Source organism: Euleptes europaea, chromosome 1 (assembly GCF_029931775.1).
Source record: "Euleptes europaea isolate rEulEur1 chromosome 1, rEulEur1.hap1, whole genome shotgun sequence".
Lineage (NCBI taxonomy): Eukaryota > Metazoa > Chordata > Lepidosauria > Squamata > Sphaerodactylidae > Euleptes > Euleptes europaea.
In genome coordinates, this window is record NC_079312.1 from 181,558,884 (window position 1) to 181,578,485 (window position 19,602).

Sequence of the window (19,602 nt, forward strand, 5' to 3'; positions counted from 1 at the left end):
CTATCAGAATTTCCCCCCCAGACAGAAGAGCTGGTACCACTGGATCAAGTTGATTAGTTTTGTTGAATAAATTTCAACTAAAAAGTTTTAATTTGATTTTGAATAGATGTGCAATCAATTGTTGCTGTTTTGAAATTTTATTGTTATTATCTTCTTCAGTGCGTCATGCAAACCCCTGTTTTGAATAATGCTTTTTATAGGGTAGGGGGCGCTGGGGTTGAGTTTGTGGAACCGAGGGGGCTGTGGCCCGAAATGTTTGGGGGCCACTGTACTACACCCTCCACCCTGCCTAGGCCAGAGAAACAAAAGAACACAGATGTACTAAGCAAGAATGAAAGCAGGTGAGCAATAGTCAAACGAGCACAAGGTCTGAGGCGAGGAATCCTGTCCTCCCGAACCCCAGTGCTTACCTGCAACTGTTTAATGGTCTCCCCTCCCTTGCCGATCACCAGGCCTGCTTTTCCTGCTGGGATCATGATTTCCTGTACTGTGCCATTCTGCCCGTTGGCGTTGTCATGAAACTGGCCAGGGGGCCCTCCGCGCCCTCGAGACACAATGTCGTCGAGCATCATTTTCGCCTTCCTGCACAGAGGCGAGAATAAAAACAGCGTGGCAGTGAGTGACGGGCTCTGCTCTCTCAGTTCTCCTGGGAGCGCTGTTTTTGCTGCAGAAACTTCACTGGACAGATCCCAAAGGTCACTTCAGGACACCGTATTTCCTCCGATTTCCCAGCCATGGTCACTCGCATCTTTTACCTAGAGATGCCAGAGATAGACCCTGGGACCTTCTGCATGCCAAGCAGATGCTCTGCCACTGAGCCATGGCCCCACTCCATGGCTCTCCGGCAGAGGTCTTTCACATCACCTACTTGCCTGGTCCATTTAACTGGAGATGCCGGGGATAGAACCTGGGACCTTTAGCATGCCAAGTGGATGCTCTGCCACGGAGCCACAGCCACAACACTCTGTCTGCTTGCCAGACAAGGCCAAACTGGGAAGCAGAGAAGCACCCCATCCCGCTGGAGTTGGGGAAAGGTTCCTGATCCTGCCTGCATCCAGGAGGCGGCGCCTCTTCTAGCAGTCTAGATTGCAGCACTCCAGAAACCACTGGAGAACAGCAGCACCTTCCATGCCCTGTCGGTGGGCTTTCTAGGGGTATCTGCCTGCCGATATCAACAACGGGATTAGACAGGCCCTGATCCAGTATGCACTTCTGGGTAGCACTGTGTGTGAACAAGATCTTGGGGTATGGGTGGACTGTAAGTTAAATATGAGCAGCCAGTGTGATGCAGTAACACAAAAGGCTAAAGCGGGTGCATCAACAGAGGCATAACATCCAAGTCGCAAGATTTCATAGTTCTGCTGTACACTGCATTGGTCAGGCCGCACCTGGAGTATTGTGGGCAGTTCTGGAGGCCTCACTTCAAAAGGATGTGGACAGAATGGAGCGGGTGCAGAGGAGAGTGCCGAGGATGGTCAGGGGCCTGGAGACCAAGCCCTACCAGGAAAGGCTGAGGGAGTTGGGAATGTCTAGTCTGGAGGAGAAGAGGTTGAGGGGGGACATGATTGCTCTCTTTAAGTATCTCTCTAAGGGCTGTCACTTAGAGGAGGGCAGGGAGCTGCTCCTGTTGGCAGCAGAGGGTAGGACTCGCAATAATAAGTTTAAATTGCAGATGGAAAGGTACCAGCTGGATATTAGGAAAAAAATGTTTACAGTAAAAGTTGTTTGACAGTGGAATCGACTACCTAGGGAGGTGGTGAGCTCCCCCTCACTGGCAGTCTTTAAGCAGAGGCTGGACAAGCACTTGTCAGGGATGCTCTAGGCTGATCCTGCATTGAGCAGGGGGTTGAGCTAGATGGCCTCTATGGCCCCTTCAAACTCTATGATTCTATGCCCTAACACTCTGACCAAGAATGAGAGGTTACTCACTGGACCGATTCTGGGGATCCTGTCAGAGACACACTCCGCTCTGGCAATCCTCCGCTGTCTGTAGGAGAAAAAAGGAGCCCATTAACTGATGTGTCCTGCTGAGTATCTCTCTGACGTATTTGCCCACAGCCTGATCCTTCAACCCCACATTAGACCATCAGCAAGAAGTATAGCTGAAGAGGGACCTTCAGACACCCACACAAGAAAGGAAGGCTTGCATTCAGTGTCCGGTTGACGTACACACATCCAGAAACATTGTTAATTCTGCACCAGATCGTATGCACAACGGTTCGTGCGGCAAGACCCACAATTTGGGTTAAGAGTTTACGTCAAGCCACACAAGATATTAGATCAAAAAACCTCATAAGGTGCATTTCCGGATGTGTTTTTAATTAGTTTCTGTATTTATGACCACAGAGGAAGGCCTATTTGGGCCAAAACGTGTATGGTCCAGCATTGGTCATTTATGTTGAATGTATATCAACTGTGCACAAGAATTTTGCAGTGGATTATTTTATATGTAGCCTGCAATACAGGCCCTGTGTTTTTAACAATTTTATAGTGTACACCCTGTAATAAATATAATTATTTTGTTATAGTGTATAGTTTCTAGCTCAACCTTTGAAGCTCCCTCTACTTTACACACAAAGCTGCCTTCTACTGAATCAGATCCTTGGCCCATCAAAGTCAGTACTGTCTACTCAGACCGGCAGCGGCTCTCCAGGGTCTCAGGCTGAGGTCTTTCACATCACCTACCTGCCTAGTCCCTTTAACTGGAGATGCTGGGGATTGAACCTGGGACCCTTTGCATGCCAAGCAGATGCTCTACCACTGAGCCACAGCCCCCAAACTTATCTGGTAGAGTCCCCCCAGTCTTTTTGTTGTTGTTCTCACATAACTATTTATACCCGGGGGGTTTGCAGGAAGACGTCTGGGACTACAAACGTGCTTTTTCACCCCATAAATTACATGCCCTCTATACAGTTGTCTGTCCCCTTGCATCTGTTCCTCTCCACCCTCAAACAGACGGCTGGGAAGAAGAAAAGGACCCCAGGTGAGTGCCAGAGCCTCCACCTCTAGGCCCCGTTTCTCCTGCCTCGCACATACCTGGCGAGATCTGTACTTTGCATCCGGAGTCCTGCTGTATTTTGTTGATCTGTTCCCCACCTCTGCCTATGACTGCAAAGTAAGAAGAGGGACACTGAGAAAACTTGAGGTGAGCCGTCAACAAGCAGGCCGAAAAGGCAGCAAAGTTCCCAAAACAGGTGGGAGGAGACCTTCCACTTTAAGGGAAAGAGACTGAGCATGTTTCAGGCAGGCCCAGAACACAGAAGACACAGTACTGCATTCTGAATAATATCTCTACACTTTCCCCCTCTCCCTTCCATGCACAAACCCACCTACATGGTGGGTTTACGGGTGTTTTTCTCAGAGTGGATGCAGCAGCAGCAGCTGAGTGGAATAATTTGGCAAGATGTCTTCAATTTTCACTGTTTATAACATGGCAGGAAGAGACGGAAATGGAAGTACTCCTCTGAGACGCACAGTTCAAATATTTGATGACAGGTAACAAAATACTCTGGGGGCATAGAGGCAAGGCAGTCTAGAATAATCAAGAGGTCACTGGGTACCTGGGCACCCAAGTTTCAGCCAACTACGTCCATTAGCCTCCAGAGCTTGAATGCCAAGCCGTTTTAAAACCAGAGTGGTGTACCGGTTAAGAGGGGCAGACCCAGAGAACCGGGTTTGATTCCCCACTCCTCCACATGAAGAGTTGATTTTTTTTAATATGCCAACTTTCTTTACCACTTAAGGGAGACTCAAACCTGCTTACAATTACCTTCCCTTCCCCTCCCCACAACAGACACCCTGTGAGGTAGGTGAGGCTGAGAGAGCTCTAACAGAGCTGTGACTTGCCCAAGGTCACCCAGCAGCCTTCACGTGGAGGAGTGGGGAAACCAACCCGGTTCACCAGATTAGCCTCTGCCACTCATATGGAGGAGTGGGGAATCAAACCCAGTTCTCCAGATCACAGTCCACCACTCCAAACGACACTCTTAACCACTACAGCACGCTGGCTCTCAGCCTGCTGGGTGATCTTGGGCCAGTCACAGTTGTCTCTGAACTCTCTCACCCCATGTGGAGGCAGGCAATGACAAACCACCTCCTAACGTCTCTTGCCCTGAAAACCCCATGGGGTTGCCTCAAGTCAGTTGTGACTTGACGGCACTTTTCCACCACCTCAAGTGAACGAGATGCCTGCAGGGATCTCCCCTGCATCGCAGCCGCTAATGCCTTCTGGCTAAGGCCTAAGCCAGGATCGCCTATCTTAGCCAGAACCACTCAAAGAAAGCTGATGACCAATCCATAAGCACCCAGGAAAGGCACTCTGAGCTCCTGCAGCGCTCTTGGTCTGAGCCTGGGAAGCATCCAAAGTGCACCAACCGTCCAAATCCTAAAAGTCTTGCTAGGCACGGGGAGGGCTCGCATGACACCAGCTTCATACTGCCTGTGGCCGCCAGGCCAACACCGCATAACCAATGGCAACCTTGCCTGAGCACTTCAGGGAGCAGAACACCCCAACCCCACATCTCTGGCACCATGTGCCACAGCAGAGCTCCGAGTACTCAAAGAAAACTCAAGTGCTTGCCACCTCTCCAAAAGGAAGCTCAAAGGGGGCGCCCGCAAGCCAGCCTGCCCAAGACGTCCCTGTGGAAAGCTCGGCCAACAGGCCCTGCAAAGGCACCGCTTAGTGAAGGGAAAAGGAGGGTCTTTCTGCTAGGGCCACCTCTGGCCCCTCCCCTCCCTGTCTAATACTCACTGAGTCCCACCATGCCATCAGGTACTCTGTACTCTTCAGTCACTGTAGACCTGCAAGGGAAATGGTCGGCAGCTTAAAGGAAGGAGTGGGAAGGTTACATAAATGGAGCTGGCGTTCACCAGCATCCATCGAGAAACAGAAAAGCCAGAGCGTTTTCTCCTCCTGGAATGACGGGCGGGCAGGCGGCTGAGCAAATTGAGCACGGCCCTGAGGCAATCACCACACACCGGTGCAGCCTAGCCAAAAACGTGGCCGACTAAGCGGTTTCGGGGGGGGGGGTGCGCACCATCGCAGCATTAGCACACGAGGCTCTTCAGACTCAGGTTCCAGAAAGCAAAGCTATGAAACCGGAAGCGACTTGAGAACTGGAGGGATCCCAGGAATGGCAAAGCGGCACAACCTTTAGCTACCGAACGAGGCACATCTCGTGAGCTGGATGCAGACCCTCATCTAACGAAAGCAGCCTTTTTCCTCAGGGGGTGTTGAGGGGGGGAGGCACTGCATTGATTCTGACCATTCCAGCTTGCACAAATGTGTGAGTTTGTTTGTGTGTGGGGGGGAGAGGAAAACAGCAGGCAGATCATTTACCTGGGGGGTGGATGAATCGGTCCAAGTTGAGGGGGCGGTGGCAAAGCTGGAAAGGAAAGCGAAGGCTTGGTTATGAATCTGCATTCTGGAAGATAACATTATAAAGCCACTGGCCACCCCACAAGCTTGTTTAAAACTAGATGCACATCTTTCGATATGATTCCCTCTCCCCAAATTGGTTTACAAGTTCTCTCCCTTTCTCAGTAGTAATATGAACTCAGTAGTAACAGAATTGGCATACAAGTGACACAAATCAGTCCCCAGAGAAGACTGAGAGGGGATACGATAACCATCTTCAAGTACTTGAAGGGCTCTCAAATAGAGGAGGGTGCCGAGTTGTTTTCTGTTGCCCCAGAAGGTCGGATCAGAAACAACGGGTTGAAATTGAATCAAAAGAGTTTCTTTCTAGACATTAGGAAGAACTTCCTGACAGTTAGAGCAGTTCCTCAGTGGAACAGGCTTCCTCGGGAGGTGGTAAGCTCTCCTTCCCTGGAGATTTTTAAGCAGAGGCTAGATGGCCACCTGTCAGCAATGCTGATTCTATGACCTAGGCAGATCACGAGAGGGAGGGCATCTTGGCCATCTTCTGGGCATGAAGTGTCACTGAGGGTGTGTGTGTGTGGAGGGGGTTAGTTGTGAATTTTCTGCATTGTGCAGGGGGTTGGACTAGATGACCCTGGTGGTCCCTTCCAACTCTATGATTCTATGACCTTTAAAAGAAAATCATACTTACGCTCCGGCTGAGCAGCTAGCTTCTTGCTCTCCGGCTGGTCTGTCAAAGCAAAAACCAAGAAATGCATTCAGATGCTTTTCAATGATTAAAAAAAGAAAACAGCCTCTCCTGTCAACATCAACTCCAAGAGTGAAGATGCAGCTAGACTCCATTCTGGAAGCTCAACAGCGGAGGTGTGCTTGAGGGGCCAGGCCCATTCTGCCACAGTGTTATCCTGACAGCGTACCATCCACGTGACGTGGAAGGCTGCTCTCCGCACTCTAAGAATCTGGAGCTCAAAACTTCAGCAGCACGAGCAGGTTTAACAACACTGCTCCCCCCATCCTACAAGAGCCACCCCGCCGTACCTCCATCTTCCAGCTGTCTCTTCTGACCACCAAATCCAAAGTCAGGGGTAGAGTTGTTCACCGTTGTGGCTGAGTCCCCCCCAATTTTAGCCGCTATCTGTAATCAAAATGGAGATGGTGTTTACTACAGGGGAAAGCCTTCCATAGATAGTGACAAGAAAAGAACTTTAGCATGCATGCACGCACACAGAAGTGTTCACCCCCTCACCCAACATATTTTTCTTTAGATTCCAGATTTTTCTGCAAACCTGAGGCTTTCCCCAACTTTGTAGAAAGATCTGTCTTGTCTGTCCATGGCCCCAGTCTCCAGATTCAAGAATCCACAGATGGGGCCACGTGGAGAATTAGGTGCACTGATAATTTAATAGCAAAAAAAATATTGCATATGTATCCATTTCTCCCGACATTTTTAATTTCCCCCCTGAGAAAAACACTCCCCCACATGGCTTTAAAATTTCCGGAACTTTAAAATCTTCACTTAGATCCATTAAATATATGCATTACATGCCATTTACCTATCACTTTCCCCTGAAGCTCAGTGGTAGAGCATCTGCTTGGCATGCAGAAGGTCTTGGGCTCAATCTCCAGCACCACCAGTTAAAGGATCTGGCAGTAGGTGATACAAAAGGTACCAGAGAGCCACTGCCAGTATTGACCTGATGGACCACGGGCCTGATTCACTAGAAGGCAGTTTCACATATGGACACACACCCAAAAAAATAAAAATAAAATCACAGAGAAAACACAGTGATGAAGGAGATGCATGGACTGGGGTTCTTGTCTTCTTGTCTTTCTCCTCGGGGCACACGGATCTCAAAGACGCCCTTTTACACTGTAAACTGGCTTGCGTCGCATAGTCTCGTTGATGCCAGCGTGGTGTAGTGGTTAAGAGCAGTGGAGCGTGATCTGGAGAACCGGGTTTGATTCCCCACTTCTCCACATGAGCGGCGGAGGCTAATCTGGTGAACTGGATTTGTTTTCCCCACTCCTCCACACGAAGCCAGCTGGGTGACCTTGGGCTAGTCACACTCTCTCAGCCCCACCTACCTCACAGGATGTCTGTTGTGGGGAGGGAAGGTGATTGTAAGCCGGTTTGATTTTGCCTTAAGTGGTAGAGAAAGTCGGCATATAAAAAACAACTCTTCTTCTACTTTGTCCTGATGATGAAATTAAACAATGTAGCCGGGCTTATGCTCCCAGCAGCATTAAACATCTGCTTCTATGCATAGTGCTCAAATCCCTGATTATTCCACACTTGCATTTTCCTTCAGGAGTTCGTTATTTCTCTTCTTGCAGGACAAGGGCAGCCGCTGGATGACAATTTCAGAATACACTGCCCCACTACAAAACTGTCTCGCCATGTTATATCAGTGAGCTGGAAGCAGTTTTCAAACCTTAAAACTAAGCACACATGTAAGTTTTCAATGAAAGTTTTCACTGGTTCTATACCAGAAATGGCCACCTTTCAAATTTAGGAATCCTCTACCTTTTGGGGATGCTGGCGGGGGCAGCTTTTTAAAATGCTCACACAGGCTGCACCTATTAAAAGTGGGTGTTCTATACAATTATATAGAGATGTGAGAATTGAAGCTGCCTTATATTAAATCAGACCCTCAGTCCATCATGGTCAGTATTGTCTACTCAGACCAGCAAGGGCTCTCCAGGGTCTCAGGCAGAGGTCTTTCACATCACCTACTTGCCTAGTCCCTTTAACTGGAGATGCCGGGGATTGAACCTGGGACTTTCTGCATGCCAAGCAGATGCTACTACTGACCTATGGCCCCCTCCCCAGTTGCCTTATACTGCAGTAGACCATCTGTCCATCAAGGTCAGCATTGTCTACTCAAGACTAACAGCGGCTCTCCAGGGTCTCAGGCAGAGGTCTTTCATACCACCTATTGCCTGGTTCTTTTAACTGGAGATGCCGGGGATTGAACCTGGGACCTTCAGCATGCAAAGCAGAGGCTCCACCACCAAGCCATGTCCCCCCATATACCCATGAAGCGGCCTTATATTTAATCAGACCATTGATCCATCATGGTCAGTATTGTCTACTCAGACTGGCAGCGGCTCTCCAGGGTCTCAGGCAGAGGTCTTTCACATCACCTACTTGCCTGGTCCCTTTAACTGGAGATGCCGGGGATTGAACCTGGGACCTTCTGCATGCAAACAAGAGACTATCTTGTTCAGCTACAGTCCTTGCCATGCCGCTATTACAGACGCCCAAAGCCTGACCACGGCTCTACTGCTTGAACAGCACTCTGCCCGCCTTATGGAAGTTACAGTGTCATTTGGTCACATTATGAGAAGACAAGAGTCACTGGAGAAGACAATCTTGATAGGAAGTTTAGGGCAGCAGGAAAAGAGGAAGACCCAACAAGAGAAGCCACAGCCCTTAATTTGCAAGATCTGAGCAAGGCTGTCAAAGATAGGACATTTTGGAGGACATTGTTTCATAGGGTCGCCATGAGTAGGAAGCAATTTGACGGCACTTAACACAGACACGCATAGGGTAAATATGAAGAAATACCTTTATACTAAATGTACACGCAATAAAGACAGCATAGGAAGCCAAATGTCTTGTTTTTCCAGCATTAGATAAGTAACATACACAACTACCGGTAATTACACAGAAATGGCCAAACGGTCCAAGAAGTGCAGTAATCAACTACCAAGTAATTTTCAAGTGAACTTGTTGGAGAGACAAGGTGGTAATCAGCTTCACAAAACCATCCAACAGAACACGATAATTCACATTAGCACAGCTTGGGGGTGGGGGGTCGCATAACTAGACAACATGCCAGAGTCACGTCCATTATCGGAATTAACCGGACAAATCGCTCCACCAACTAAGAATGGCCATGCACCACCACCCACAGAATCGAGAAAGAGCTATCAATCTGTCAATCACATGAACACCTGAAGCTGCCTTATACTGAATCAGATCCTTGGGCTGTCAAAGTCAGTTCTATCTACTCAGACTGGCAGCGGCTCTCCAGGGTCTCAGACAGAGGTCTTTCACATCATCTACTTGCCTAGTCCCTTTAACTGGAGAGACCGCGGATTGAACCTGGGACCTTCTGCATGCCAAGCAGATGCTCTGCCACTGAGCCACGGCCCCTCCCGTGTCCAGGCCGGGTGACATTTCCTTCCTTCCAAATGCTGGTACTGCAGCAGATCAGAGGTGCTGGCCAAGGAGAGTTTTCAGGGCCAGAGTGGACACAGTCCCAACGGCTACACAGCGGCCCTGGATACACTGATCAGATCCACCTCCGTTTCAGAGAGTAGCCGTTCTGATCTGCAGCGGAACGGTCAGATTCGAGTCTAGGAGGGCCTAAGAGACCAACAAGGTTTTCCGGGTGTGAGCTTTTGAGAGTCAAAGATCTCTTCATCAGATATCTTCACCTGTGACTCTCAAAAGCTCATATCCCGAAAATGTTGTTGGTCTCTTAAGTTTCTACTGGATTTGAATCTAGCAGATCTACAGCATTGTTTTTAATACACTTACATAAACTAAATGTTGTTCACAGTAAAACAGAAGAGACTGGCACTACCCAGCATAAGTGACAGACAAGAGTCAAAGTGAGTTTTCAGGTGTTTAAATACACCACGAGAAAAACCAAGGGGGTTACCGCACTTGTATTCCCACCATATATTAAGAGTTTGAAAACGTTATAAAAAATACTGTTCGCTCTTTGTTTGGCCCCTTTAGCTGTGAAGACATCTTCCAACCATTTATTAGCCGTGGTATTCAAAAACCCTTTTAAAGCGATGTTTTTAATAACATTTTCAAGCTGTAGGGAATGCATCTTTTCTGGTTTTAAGAATATTATACAGGCTGCCAGTTTGCTTCACAAAGAAGAGTTGGTTTTTATATGCTAACTTTCACTACCACTTAAGGAAGAATCAAACCAGCTTACAATCACCTTCCCCCCCCCCACAACAGACACCCTGTGAGGTAGGTGGGGCTTAGAGTGTGACTAGTCCAAGGTCACCCAGCTGGCTTCATGTGAAGGAGTGGGGAAACCAACCTGGTTCACCAGATCAGCGTCCGCCGCTCATGTGGAGGAGTGGGGAATCAAACCCGGGTTCTTCAGATTAGAGTCCACTGCTCCAAACCACCGCTCTTAACCACTACACCACGCTGGCTCTCAAAGGCTGGTTATTATCTTTAAAGCACTAAATGGTTGGTTGAAATCCCATTTACAGTTGGAGGATACACTTGGAGTAAGAGATAAGACCATCGCTTTGGACAAAACTTGCTGAAAAGAATATATGGTCTTTTTTGTTCCATGGTCCTGACTTGAATGGCCCAGGCTAGCACAATCTCATCAGATCTCAGAAGCTAAGCAGGGTTGGCCCTTGGATGGGAGACCACCAAAAATGTCCCGGGTCACCATGCAGAGGCAGGCAATGGCAAACCACCTCTGAACGCCTCTTGCCTTGAAAACCCTAAAGGGTTGCCATAAGTCTTCTGTGACTTGACAATGCGTTCCACCACCAATATGTTGATAGCATCAACTTTAATTTATTTTCAAGAGAATTCTGATCCCCTAACATTTACCACTGCCCTCCTTTTATTTTCAATCTCTACCTTTCTGGAAAATACAAACCTTACAATATTCAAAAGGTTTGCAAATAATACAAGGAGCACAATTTTTGTTTTGAATGTTTTGAAACAGCACATAAGTAAGGACAGTGCACCCTGGTTCCAATATTTTCTATTTAAAAACTTCATTATCATCAACAATCCTTAACTGGAGGATGGAGGGGGGAGGGCTATCATTCACCTTAGCTCAGCTGGCTCTGAATTTCATGAGTTATTTGGCCACCGTGGGTCTCAACTGGTGAAAAAGAACATACCCTGGACTTATGTGCGTGCCCAGTTCTGGACTGTGTACGGACCAAAGGACATGTGAGCCTTCGAATATATATTAAAAACCTGTGCTTATTCCTATCTCCCTATTATTTTGTAAGAGATGTGCAGATAATCAGCAGATTTTAATTCTGAAAATATTGCAGAATAAGTAAAAAATAACAAGAAGTTTCACCCCAAAATTTTAGATCATGGAGGAAAACTAACTGTCATGACAGTCCATAAAAGAAAAAAGTCTGGATAAGATCTTTAGCTGCATCAGGAAAAAGGGTGAATATACAGACGTTGCAAACAAGAAAGCAAAAAACAGAGCAAATGAGCTAGGAGAAAAAGAGGAATCAAAGATAACACCGAAGTTTCAAAATTGAGCAGTGAAGGGGAAAAAATTACCCAGCAGTATAGAAAAGAATGGTTCTGGAGATCAAATAAGCAGAGCTATAAGAACATACAACTGAGATAGAAAACCCGGAAGGATGCTAACAGATTGTGTGCGTGTGTTTGTGGGAAAATAATCCTCTAAGGAGAGCTGTAAAAGACAATACTGGACCACGGGGCGGGGGGAGGACTTTAACTCCCAGGATTTCCCATAATAAGGCTTTTACAAGCAAACAATTTAGGGTAGGGTGACATTTCAGCCCCACCAACTCAGTGTTGGTGGAACATTGCGGCCAACTTATGGTGACCCCATAGGGTTTTCAAGGCAAGAGATGACCAGAGGTGGTTTGCCACTGCCTGCCTCTGCGTAGTGATCCTGGACTTCCTTGGTGGTCAACCAGGGCCGAACAACTTTTTTCCATGAAGAAAAGGTAAGTTTATTCTCAGGCTGCATGCTCCCTCCTTGTTCCTCTCCCCACATTTGGGTCTGAGAGCGAAGATGTTCTGGTTTGAAAGAAACTCCATATTTGTTTGGGTGCTTTAACTGTAGAATTCTAAAGGATCAGGCACACTTGATCAAACCATTGGTTGTTATGGATTCAATTGGACAGCTCCTGTTTTTTGGCAGAAGGGGCAACCTGATTCTAGCCACACCATGCTCCCGCTGAAGATCATCAGAGCGTTCTATGAACAGGGAGGCTGACATTTTCTAAAGTCACCAAGGAAGCAGGTTCTCGTCACAAGCCACTGTGACAGTGTATGCAATCTGGAGTCCTATCTCTTGATTCCTCAGCAGAACTGAGGGACTTGCAGGTTGAAGTCCTCAGTGCCTTTCTGCCAGCAGAGTTTCACCTGAATAGTTACACATATTTTTGCTTTCGAATTAAGCTATTTGAAAACCCCATAGGAACTCAAAACATGGTTCTGTGCCTGTGAAGGGCTGGGGAGGAAAGGCAGCATGCCACTGCCTGATCTTGTCAGCTGAGCAGGGTTTGGTACTTGGATGGGAGACCATCAAGGAAGACTCTGCAGAGGCAGGCAATGGCATACTGCCTCTGTAGCCTTAAAAACCCTATGGGGTCGCCGTAAGTTAGTTGCGGCTTGACAACACTTGCATACAAATGAAGATTTAGCAACTTAATGTGGAAATTGTTCTTAGTATCCCTAAACGTAAGCACCCTTAATATGGAGACGTTGCACTGAATTCAACATAACTCACTTTGAAGTAACTATGTTCAGGATCGAGATATCAGAATTTGACTATTTTCTCGGCCTCCCGATGGTGCATTCCTAAGTCCTTTCTCCTTGCTTTAATTTGTTTTAGCTACAGAGAAATTAATCAGTCCAATCCATTGATTTCAAAAAGCTTTGATGGGAGCGACTCTGCATAGGATTGCACCGCAAAACACATTAGTTATGTTTTATTTAGAAAGACTGAGAATTCTCTCTTTGCTCAACACCAATCCATTGCTGTTAAGGCAAACAAAGCATTAGAACAAAGAAGAGTTGGTTTTTATATGCCGACTTTCTCTACCACTTAAGGGAGACTCAAACCGGCTTGCAATCACCTTCCCTACAACAGACACCCTGTGGGGTAGGTGGGGTTGAGAGAACGTTAACAGAGCTGTAACTTGCCCAAGGTCACCCAGCTGGCTTTGTGTGTAGGATTGAGGAAACGAATCCAGCTCACCAGATCAGCCTCCGCAGCTCATGTGGAGGAGTGGGGAATCAAACCAGGTTCTCCAGATCAGACTCCACCGCTCCAAACCACCACTTTTAACCAAGATGTCAATACAAACTTTCAATATGTGTACTGCACCGAAGGTAAACTGAATTTGGTGGCCAAAACTACCAGAGACTTAGCGCAACATGGACATAACTTTTCCAAACCAATGGTCAATAGTGTAAAAATTACATTGCATCCTCAACAGCTCACAAACCAAGCAGATTCTGCAATCAGTAATTCATCTCCCTTCTGCCCTCACTGTCAATATTGTGACACCTTTCCAGGAACCCCAAAATATAAGCTGTCGCAGCTTATTAGGTGACAAATACAGTCAAGCAGTCTCAGAAAAGGCATACGTAACCAGTGTCACCCTTGCCTCTGCCCCGAAAGGTTGATTTTCACACAGCATTTAGAATTTAAATCAACTGGCAACAAAGATAATTAAACTTTCCATAAGCAAGGGAAGTAAAGTTTGGACGGCTCGAATGTCACAGCTGAGTAAAAGAAATCTAGACCTTGGGTTGGATAAGACATGGTGTTTCCATGGGTGCCAGAACTCAGCGAGGTAGCAGGACGTTTGTGGTTCCGCCCCTATTGAAGCAGCCTGAAATGCCCCCCATCTTATTCTTTGGGGGGTCCCCTCTTCCCCTGGAGTAGGATTCTTTTTCCAGAGGACATTTCAGGCTGCCAGGTGGAAGTCCTTGTGCCCAGAAAAACACTGCACTGAATCCAACCCCTTCTATTTACTCTGCTTGCCCCCCCCCGAAGAACTTCCTTGACTCGGAAAAGATTTCTGAAAGAACCTCCTCCCCCCCCCCCCGAAAATTTATTAGCAAGAACAAGCCAATCAAGCGCTGATTGTGTTCAAGAACTTTAAATTTGCCCACTGGCTAAAGACCACGAAGAGCAGGACTTCCCCCACATAGGTGAACTTCAACCTTTCTCTCATGGTTTCCTTTACAGATCAACGTCCTGGTATAAACAGGGCAGGGGACCTGGGTTCTGCCCTCTCTTCAGTCATATGACTCCGCATGACTTCAGGCCAATCACTCAGGCTAACCTTTGCCACAGGGATTAGTGCTACCCAACCTGGTTTCCATCAACTCTACCTATTTCCTCAAATTAATTTCAGTTATTTTTAATGCAATCTTGGCTGTCTTCTGGGCACGGAGTAGGGGTCACTGGGGTGTGTGTGGGGGAGGTAGTTGTGAATTTCCTGCATTGTGCAGGGGGTTGGACTAGATGACCCCTTCCAACTCTATGATTCAATGAAACACCATGTCTTATCCAACCCAAGGTTTTTCACCTGCTCTCGGCGTGTTAAGGGACCCATATATTCCTTTTGATGATAAAGGAGCATATGATTAACTAATTCACAACAGAGGCTGTAATTGTTCTCACCACCTTCTACGCACAAGGCCACGGCTGCCAAATACCGACAGCACCTCGCGCCCCTATACTAAATCTGCATGACTCTCTAAAATGATGGGCTCCAAGATCAGGGCCTGAAACCACCTTTTTTCTCCATCTCTTTTTTAAACATCCAGCCTAAAAAAGAGTCTGCAGAACTGAAATCTATACACCGGTTGTGTGACATTCTGGTTAATAAAGGGTGTTGCATGGACTTTCTTTTGGAGCAGTGTGGCTACTTGGAATTTATTACTTCATGTAAAGAACAAATAGCGTAGTGGGATAAAAGTTGTGCTAGATTTGTTTATTTTTCACACAGCTTTCTTTTACAGAGAGGAGTTTGCAAAATAAGGGCTTATATCTTTACCACTCTGCTCAGCAAAGTTTTTTAAGCCTTTCTTTCTCCAGCCTAAGAAGTCTTGCTCCAATGGATTCCTCCAGCAAAACAGCCACTTCTATAAGAAGGCCCAGACTTAGTTCAACAGAGGGGGATGATAGAAGCCATGATCCCTCTCCAGCAGGCCTTCCCCATCTCATTCTGCTGCTCTTGAAAGAGGCCATGTCTGCATTAAGATCTCAGATGAGCCATTCCGGACTGACCAAGAGGACAATTTTATTTCAGGTGGTGGGATTCTGTTTTTGAACGTACTGTTACGAAAATTTCATTTATGTAAATAAACTAGATATTCAAGAGCACAGCACTCTGGAGTGTGCCACCTTAGACTGAAGTGACAGTTATGCTATATTATTTTTACAGTCTACCTTTCTTACAACTTGCACACAAACGGGGCTCAGAATTCAAAAAGGTGGCCGCCCACCATCGTTTGCAGCCTGAAGTTATACCGACATCTACCACCTCAGTCTAGAAATACACAGAGCAGCCCTAAAGCAGAGAGAATGAGGTAGTAGAAAGGGCTGTTAACCACTTGAGGGAGAGGAACGACTTTTTGCATGTGTAAAAGACCTCTTTGCAAGGAGAGAACCAGTCCCGCAGGGAATGCATGGCACTGTTTTCCTAGCCGCTCTACACCGCCCTTAGAACAAAACATGCTGGAAAACTATTACTGCAGACTGTGGGCTGTGTTTTTTTTAAGTGGTTTTCCCCACCAAGCGACAAAGTTCTCTGCACTCAGCAAAGCAGCAAATCGAGGCAAAATGCTCCAGCAAACACTCTCAAGCTGATTAACAGGCGAAGGGGGTGCAATCGAGGAAACCTGCAATCTAAAGTGGAGCGCCGCCACGTCAATCTGCCTTCAGGATGCCAATCTCCTGGTGGGGCCTGGAGACATCCCCGAATTACAAATCAATTTCCATGGAGAAAATAGCAGCTTTTAGAGCAGAGGTTCCCAAACCTTTTGAGTCACGGAGCACCAATTTTCAACTAGCACCTACGTACTAAACCGAATGACTGTAGTATTTTTTCTTTCCAATCTCCTCATGGAGCACCAAGGGCTGGACAGAGCAGTTTGGGAACCTCTGCTTTAGCGGATGGGCTCCAAGGAACTCTACCTCAATAAACCCCACAACCCCCAGGATCCTCCCCCCCCAAAAAAAATCTCCAGGAATCTCCCCAATCCAGTAGGGTTGCCAACCTCCTGGCGGGGCCTGGAGATCTCCCTGAATGGCAACTGATCTCCAGACTATGGAAACCAGTTTCCGTGGAGAAAAGAGGCAGCTCTAGAGGATGGACTCTATGGCATCGTACCCCACTGGGGTCCCCAAAGCCCACACTCCCCCACTAATCTCCAGGCGGGCACGGCCTCCACGTGCTTCCGCTTAGTCCGAAACCGAAACCTCCCGCCCCCGTGGTCGGACGCCCGCCGACGCAGGCGCAGCCCCCCTCCCGCCGACGCAGGCGCCGCCCCCCTCCCGCACCCTGAGGCGCTGGCTTTCTGCTTGCAGGGAAGGACCGCAGGCTGCTTGCGTGGAGACGGGCGGCGCTTCTCCCTCAGCCCCGGTGCGCCAGAGCCGCCGAGGGAGGCCGAACGCGGCGCGCCGGGCAGAGCGGCTCGGCCGGGCCACGAGGGCCGGGGAAGGGACCCGCGCGCCGCCCCCGCCCTGCCCGCTCCGGTCCCCTCACCTGCCGGGCGCGTTGTACCGCGTCGGCGAAGGCGTCTTTCCGGATCCCGCCGGGCCCGGGACCCGCCGCTCCCCCAGCCTGCCCGGCCCCACCAGCGCCTCCTCCACCTGCCTGACTAGGCGGCCCGGTCGCTCCAGCTCCTCCGCCCGCGCCCGGCGGCCCCGCAGAGGGCGGCGGCGGCCCGCCCGCGCTATAGTCCGACATGGCGGCGGGAGAGGCGGAGGCGGCGGCGGCGACGAGGGCTCAACGCGGGAACAAGGCCGGAGCGCTCGCCCTCTCCTCACACACACACACACACTCGCCCGCACTGCACGCTGGGAGCGCGGGGGGCGGGACGCGCCGCCGCCGCCCCGCCCTCGCCGCCGGCCAATCGCGCGCCGGAGCGGGGCGACTGGCAGGCGGGCGCGGCCAATGGGCGGGAGAGGAAACAGGCGGCCTTCTCAGGTCACCTATGGCCAGCCGGCCCGGGCGGGAGCTATATCTTGATTGCCAGGGGGCTCCCCGAATGGCAGGGAAGGGAGCCTCTCCTCCTCATTGGGGGAAGGGGAAGGGCGGGATTAAAGGGAAATAAGAGTCGGGCCTATCGCAAAGGGAAGAGGGCTCGACGCCGGCTCTTCTATTGGGCGGAGGCGGAGTGCGTCATACCGGTCGCGAGCGGCGACCGCGGCCCTCTCGACCAATCGAAATGCGCCTCAATGGCCCGGTCGAATCCCCGCTCGCCGATTGAAGGAGTGGCAAGGCGGGATTGACAGAGGGGAGCCAGCCACTCTCGTGTGTGGGGTTGGCGGGCATGCTGCGCGCGCAACCCCGTCGTTTTAAACGTATTCATATTAGGCCCCGGAAACCGACTGGGGGGAAAGCGCCTCAGAACTCTCACACATTTGCCTTATTAATTCAGGTGGTATTTTTTTAAAGGCAAACTTCCGCTTTATCTCCTGAAAGCCCATTGGCCAAACGACTGCCGAGAGGGCGGGATAAAGTATGATTGGCAAGCCGCGGCCGCCAACGTCCTTGGGGGTTCTTGTAACGCCCTAGATTGGCGTGAAGGGTAAAAACCAATCACGTGCGGCCCCGCCCCTTCGCTCTCGCGTGTGGCGCATGAAGGGGACCCGCTGCCCCCACAATGCCTTGCGGCTCCTCCGCTTAGAGTTGATTGGTCGCCTTTGAACTTTGGCTCTCTCTGTGACCTCTGCCCTTTCACCTTTTGGACCTTAAAGTGATACCTAATCCAGTAAATAAATAAATTTAAAAGTTGCGTTTTCTTTCCAACAGAGGAAAGCGCAGTAAAAGTGCCCTAGCTTAAAACTGAACAATGAAGAAGCAGAGAAATGTTCTGACTTAGCACCGGGGGGGGGGGGGATTCAGTTATTTTTTTTGGCTGGGGTGGCTTTTGGTTGGGCGGTTTCTAGGGTAACAAATAATGTTGCCAACTTCCAGGTGGGGCCTGGAGATCTCCCGGAATTACAACTGATCGGGCTGCAGGAATAGGGTCGCCAACCTCCAGGTGGTGGCTGGAGATCTGCTATTACAACTGATTCCAGGCAACAGAGATCAGTTCCCCTGGAGAAAATGGCTGCTTTGGAGGGTGGACTCTATGGCCATTTATGCATGGGAGGTTTTGCCTTGGATTTGCTGTTCTCTGCACATTTTCCTTATCCGAATTCTCAAAACTCAAAAATAAGCCCCCCATGCAGAGTTTTGAGAATTCAGATGAGGAAAATGTGCATTCAGAGAGCGGCAAATTCAAGGCAAAACCTCCCATGCATAAATGGCCTTTGGCATTGAAGTCCCTCCACAAATCCTGCCCTCCTTCAGGCTCCACCCCTAAAAATCTCCAGGTAATTCCCAACCTATACAGGGATCAGGTCGCCTGGAGAAAATGGCTGCGGTGGAAGATGGACTCTATAGGGTTGCCAACCTTCAGGTAGTGTGCGAGAGAATAACCAGCAGCAACTGGCTTTACAATAAAAATTTCAAAAACAATTGTATTTTTTTGTAAAGCCAGTGCTGCTGGTTATTCTCTTGTAGTTCCTTATTACAGCATGCTAATAGTTTTCTGAGTGTTCTTGAACCTCCAGGTAGTAGCTGGCGATCGCCCACTATTGCTACTCATCTCCAGCTGACAGATTATTTCACCTGGAGAAAATGGCCACTTCAGCAATTGGTCTCTATGGCACTGAACTTCCTTCCCCAAACCCTGCCTTCCTCATGTTCTGCTCCAAAAATCTCCAGGTATTTCCCAACCCGGCTGGCAATCCTAGCTCTTTATGATACGCCGCTGAGGTCCCTCTCCTTCCCAATCCTCACCTGCCCCAGGCTTTGGGTTGTCCTGGAAATACCAGGAGATTTGAAGGTAGAGCCTGGGAGAGTGGGGTTTAGGGAGAGAATTTGGTAGGGTACAATGCCCTGTAAATTTACAGGCCAACAGGGACTGGAAGGACATCTTGCCCGAAACACTGCATCGAAGGCAGGGGTCTCTCCCCAATATTCCCTACCACTGCCTTGTCATATACAAATTATTTTGTTGGGGGTGGGAGTCTAGGATTCACCCTTACCTTTAAATTCTCCAAGGAACTGGGAGAGGAAGGAAGAGAGGGATTTTCTCATCTACCCGGCCACCCCTCCGTCCATTTGTACATCCCTTCCCTCACTTTTGTGCTGCACAATTGAGCATCCTGCTTGCTACAGCAGGCAGATAAGGCAGGGCAGAATCCTTG

The 19,602-nt window shown here is 48.9% G+C and overlaps 1 protein-coding gene across 3 annotated transcripts in view; it reads right to left on the reverse strand.

Moving 5' to 3' along the window:
• The window catches only part of KHSRP (KH-type splicing regulatory protein), a 28,338-nt gene extending 11,224 nt beyond the window's left edge, over positions 1–17,114 (reverse strand). Inside the window, exons 1-8 of one of the 3 annotated variants that reach the window (XM_056853264.1) lie at positions 16,997–17,114; positions 6,419–6,515; positions 6,072–6,110; positions 5,339–5,384; positions 4,751–4,800; positions 3,037–3,108; positions 1,930–1,987; positions 411–582 (exon numbers count right to left, since the gene is read on the reverse strand). In XM_056853264.1, the coding sequence (XP_056709242.1) occupies positions 411–582; positions 1,930–1,987; positions 3,037–3,108; positions 4,751–4,800; positions 5,339–5,384; positions 6,072–6,110; positions 6,419–6,515; positions 16,997–17,089 (627 nt within the window). In that variant the 5' untranslated portion in view covers positions 17,090–17,114. Of the gene's footprint in view, positions 1–410; positions 583–1,929; positions 1,988–3,036; positions 3,109–4,750; positions 4,801–5,338; positions 5,385–6,071; positions 6,111–6,418; positions 6,516–16,885 lie in introns of all 3 variants that reach the window. The other 2 variants (XM_056853257.1, XM_056853248.1) reach the window with 2 other exon arrangements.
• Positions 17,115–19,602: the final 2,488 nt, after the last annotated feature.